General features: G+C 37.7%; 1 protein-coding gene across 1 annotated transcript; it reads left to right on the top strand.

The window, feature by feature from the left end:
• Positions 1-1,436: 1,436 nt before the first annotated feature.
• On the top strand, positions 1,437-4,154 carry LOC112289309 (serine/threonine-protein kinase STN8, chloroplastic). Its single transcript, XM_024534437.3, has 4 exons — positions 1,437-2,432; positions 2,676-2,849; positions 3,035-3,439; positions 3,563-4,154. The coding sequence occupies exons 1-4, from the start codon at positions 1,701-1,703 to the stop codon at positions 3,911-3,913; spliced, it is 1,662 nt and encodes a 553-aa protein (XP_024390205.1). The 5' UTR covers positions 1,437-1,700; the 3' UTR covers positions 3,914-4,154.
• The last annotated feature ends 1,431 nt before the right edge of the window (positions 4,155-5,585 follow it).

The following is a 5,585-nucleotide window of genomic DNA, read 5'->3' on the forward strand; positions in this document are numbered from 1 at the left end:
GAGAATGTAATATAGATAGTACAACAACCAACAATAAATAGGTTTTGCAATAAAAAAAGAAATTGAAGTGTGTCTACATGTACATCAAAATTACTACAACTATCAATTAGAATTAAATAGGATGATTTTGTACTTATTTATTAAATTTGTATAACTTACAATATAATTGGAAAATAATAAAGCTTATCTTGTATAATCTTCAAGCATTGAGTAATTTTTTTGATATCATTGTAAAATTTTATAATTTTTGAAGAACATTAGTATTACTTTAATAAATAGAAGTAAGTATTAATTACTTGTGTAAGTAACTATTTTTTTACAAAAAAAAACATAGAAGTAGCTTCATGGTTGTAGATTTTATATGTGGTAGTTTTTAAATAGGTGTATGTTTTTTGAAAAATATATAATTTTCTAATATTAAATAAGAGAGTAGATATTCTTATATGTGGTAGATTTATTAATATTATAGTTATAATTAAATTTTAAATAAACTTAGTTTATCTCAAACTTATTGTTAATTTTGTTATATTTCTTTTGTTTGGTGTGATAGTTTTATAAAAGCTTCAATGAAATGAAAGGTTTCCAAAACTAATTTCAAAGTTGTAAGGTACTTCTTTTAAATATTTTTTTCTTTTAAAATTTTGATAAAGCATTTTTTATGGCATGTTGACAGTAACTTTAAAGTCATAAGAAAATAAATATCAACCTACTGGTTGTATATATAATTTTTATTAAATTCTGTTTATCTGCATGTTTAGAAGATTTAAAATAGGACTTTTATGCAAGCATTATTGTCTTGTATTTTGTTCAAGTTATATTTAAAGCATGGTATAAATACATTTTAGAAAAATAAGTCAAATACATTTTGTTATACACTAATTTTGTTTGGCATCATTTGGAAAATTTGTAAGGAACCAGAAAATAATTTCAAAATAAAAACAGCTGTATCACCTAAAGATAGTTTGTACTTCTACGTTCAAAGAACTCAAAAACCAAATCTAGAAATTCACATAAGTTAAAACACTCCTTATTTCACAACTCGGATGACCTTTTTTTCTCAAAGGAAACCAGTTTTTAACAACTGAGACAAAAGATTATGATGAAAAACACTTAAACAACTACACCAACTTAAAAAAATATCAGTTCTAATCAAAAATCCAAACTTTATCCAAAACTCTTTAACATGATTCAATTTTAAGGATCTACGCCAAGAGGACAACACTTCGATAAAAATAAAAATAAAAAAGACACCCAAAATAGGAACCCTAAGAAAACGATCGTCGACGAAAGGGCAGTGCGAAAGCTAGCCCCCCGCCCCCCGGTTGGCGCGAAGCCGTGCCACGTAGGATTATCAGCCAGTGCCACCTAGGTCGATTGCGAGTGCCAGCTAGGCATGAATCGGGGCATGCGGGGGGTGCGGCGCTATCCTCTGCGATGAGGAATCTGTGGCCGCTGTGCCTCCCTTCACGGTGCCATGGATTCGTCGGCCCTCAAACTCTCTCTCGCCATGGCTTCGATCGATCGAATGCTCTTTGCCCTCTCTGCTCTCTCTCTCGTCCATATGCCCTTCCGTTGCATGCTCCTCGTACCCTTTTTCTGTGGCTCGATTTTGAGGTATATGGGTCACATGAATCGCCGGTGAGTTGGTGGGGGTGAGAGAGAGGTTTCTGAGGGCCGTGCGCTTGAATTCGGTGAATGCAATGGGCCTGCAGCTGAATCCCAGTAGGGCAACGGTGATAATCGGCGTGAATGCCGTGAATGTGCCGTCGGTTTCCGCTTCTGGGTTGCAGCTGAATCGAACAGGCGGATGCTTGTCGTCGGGATGCCGAAGTGGGTTCCTGGGGTGCGAGGGATTGAAAGCCGCGGTGCAGTTGTGTCCTGCCCATTTCGGTTCTGCGAAGGGGAAGGGGAATGGGCACGGGAAAGTGAGGGTTGCGGTGGATGTGGTTGCCACTGCTGTCACGGACGTCATAATGCAGCAGCTCCCTTTCATTGATAGTCTCCAGCACGGAATGCCGGAGTTGTATAGTAACTTGCCGGACGTTGCATCGGGTGGATTGTCAGAGTTGGCGAATGCTGGCGCTGTGAAGTCGTTGGTGGAGCTCTCCGACTTCGAGAGGTATCGTGCTGCCGGTGCTTTGGGGATAGGATTTATTTACCTAACAGCAAAGCCGGGAGTCTTAAAAGGAGCATTCGATATGTACATTGGGGCGCCAGCACAGGCGGCTATTGAGAATTTGCGTGGGAGAAGGAGCTGGAAGCGGACGGATTTTGTGATTGATCAAAGACTGGGAGAAGGTTCCTTCGGCACGGTTTACACGGGAGTGATTCTGCCCAAAGGCGTAAACCCGGATGAAGAGTTTGGAAGAAGAGGACGGCGTCTGGAAGAGTTTGAGGATTACAAGAAATTCAAGAGAGTTATCTTAAAGAAGGTAGAAGAGTTGCGGATGGTGATCACTGATCGATGTTTCCCGTAATTCTAATGTCCAGTGGTCGTTCAGCGAGTTTGGTTGATCGTGAATTCGGAGCATTAGGGCACGTGCACAGGCTTCAACCTGAATTGTCTTGTCTGTCTATATCAACGACTCCTTGGCGTGTGAGTTGCTGATGTAGTAGACCTAGAATCCTGGCAGGAGGAATAAAAATTTGAGACATATCGTGATTGTTGTACACAGGTGAAAGTAGGAGTGGTAGGGGCAGAAGAATGCGGGGAAATGGAAGAGTGGTTCAATTATCGAATGACTAGGGCTGCGCCAGACGTGTGTGCTAAGTTCTTGGGCACCTTCACAGCTGACATCACCAAGGGGCAGTTCACCGCGGGCGGAAAATGGCTTATATGGATGTATGAGGTTTCTGCCTGCCCTTCGATCTTGTTTGGTCTTTTTAGCTCTACATGTATTACGGAGATCACGGAGATAGAAACTGAGCATGGATGGAAGAATTTCCTCTTGTAACCTTCGTTTACTGCTTCTGCATGGCATCGACAGTGTGAGCTTAGTTTTTGAAGGTTTTGACATTCCTGTTTGAAGTGCAGGGCGATTCAACGCTTTTGGATTTTATGAAGCAACAGAATTTTCCGCAAAACCTGGAAGTTCCTCTATTCGGACGAACATTGAACAATGACGACGAAATCAAGCGGAATTCGCTTATAATCACGCAGATTATGCGGCAAATCATCACCTGCCTCAAGAAAATGCATGCAGTAGGCATCATTCACAGGGATGTGAAGCCCTCGAATGTGGTGGTGACGGACAAGGGCAAATTGAAATTCATTGATTTTGGAGCAGCAACAGATCTCCGAGTAGGGAAGAACTATGTACCGGATCGAGGCATTCTCGATCCGGACTATTGTCCTCCGGAGCTTTATGTTCTTCCAGAGGAGACTCCCTTGCCTCCTCCTGCCCCGGTTGCTGCTATTCTTTCGCCTTTGCTTTGGCAGGTAAGAAATTTTAACAAATTTTATCCGACTTCGTTTTTTATCTGTATGACTTGTGCTATGAATTAGATATGGTCATTCTTGTCAACAATGTGTCTCAGACCAGATTACGTAAAACGTGTGCAGCTAAACAGTCCAGACTTGTTCGACATGTACTCCATCGGCGTAATTTTCCTCCAAATGTGTTGCGTGGGACTGCGAACATCAATTGGACTGCAGACGTTCAAAAAAGAGATAGAATCCGTAGGATACAACTTGCAAAAGTGGAGGGACATAACTAAAGTGGCAAGAATAAACTTCGATTTGCTGGATGCGGACGGTGGAAAGGGTTGGGATTTAGCAACAAAACTAGTATGTGGACGAAATGCGTTCAACAGGGGTAGACTGTCGGCTGAATCTGCTCTGCGCCACCCTTACTTCCTGCTGGGTGGTGATCAAGCTTCTACTATCATCTCCAAAGTCACCTTTTCCAAGTAGATTACTCACGATGCACATATTCTTCACTCTGTACAATTATGCCAAACATCTTATATGCACTGGCCTCTATTTAGTGTGTGTTGAGGTGACAATTCTTGTGTATGCTGATTTTTGGCTTCACAGTTCACGCTTGAACTGCATCCTACAAGAAATGGGAGGCTTTCTCAGCAGCACGTGTGGCTTTTCCCTGCACTGGTAATATATACGCAGCCTTGTCATTGGGCCAAAGTTGGAAAGCTCAGAGCTAAGTTGATCACACAGACTCTTTCACGTGATATTCACACTAAAGCCACCCAATGGTCAAAATTTTGAGTATATTTGCGGTCTTTCTTCCTGTGTAACTTGGATCATACATGACCATTCTTTCTTCAGTTCGAAGGTCGGTGGCAACTCTTTTTAATATGTTGGCTCTTTGACAGTAATGACCTTCTTAAGAGATGTACCCAGTTGTCTGTCGTCCAGTGTTGCCTATCCATCAGAAACATTAACTTAACAAGCTCAAGTTACCTGAATTAATATCTGCAGACATATCCTGACAACAGATTATTTTGTCAGGATTTGATCATTTGGAGTACTCCAGAAAGAAAGTACCACATTGAAACAACCTTCACCCAATTTGATGGATACCTCAATATTGGAACCATTTTCTTCTGTTTTGGAATCATAATTTGTATTTTGACATATGTTCCTACATGTTCTCTCAACGCAGCATTGCATTATATTCTAAATTTTGGAGTAACCGTATAAGTACATTAAGTTGCAAGAATATTATTTCATTACACCCAGTTGCAAGGTTTTAAAATATTTCGTTTCATTGTTTTTACCTTATTCACTCTGAACTATATCAAGATTGGCGTTTAGAGAAGTTCAAAAAAGATTGGGTATTTACATCGGAATATGATAAAAGAAAGTGTTTAAATAAGTGGTTAATGTGTACCAGTGGAGGGCAACATACATAAAGTCAATATTGCAAATACATGTAATATATTTTGTTAATCAATGTGAATGTCTACAATAGTTCACATTATTTTATTCAAGTAGTTTAATCTAAGATAAATATGTTATAAATATAAATATATATATATATATATATATGAAATAGAATGCTTCTTAAAAATATCTACCATTATTTAGAACTTTGGAAAAAATATATATGCATAAATAAGAACATATACACATTAAAAGCTCATGTAGAGCAATTTTAAATTATTTAGGATAGAAATATATATATATATATATATATATATATAATTTTTAGTTATATGTATGTTATATATATATATATATATATATATATATATATTATAAGTTATATTTAACTATTAAAAATTCAATTAATTTTTTTATAAAATAATTTACATGCAATAAATATTTAAATTATTATTATCCAAAACTAAAAATTAGAAGTGATACTTCATAAAAGATAAATATTTTTCTTGAGAAATATCAAAGACTTAATCTAGATATGCCACATGGTTATGCAAACTTCTCCTACAAGTTTCTTATTCTTAGGAAGCCTCTATAAAACCATTCTATAAGTTGGATGCTTGGCTTACAAGCCATGTAGTTTTTAGTAAGCTTTCACATGCTCTTTTTCTTACGTAATTTATACTAAAATAAGATTAAGACTATATTTACTCTTTTTTATATTAGGATTGTATTCCAATCTTAG

Source organism: Physcomitrium patens, chromosome 1 (assembly GCF_059467195.1).
Source record: "Physcomitrium patens ecotype Gransden chromosome 1, ASM5946719v1, whole genome shotgun sequence".
In the NCBI taxonomy this organism is placed as follows: domain Eukaryota; kingdom Viridiplantae; phylum Streptophyta; class Bryopsida; order Funariales; family Funariaceae; genus Physcomitrium; species Physcomitrium patens.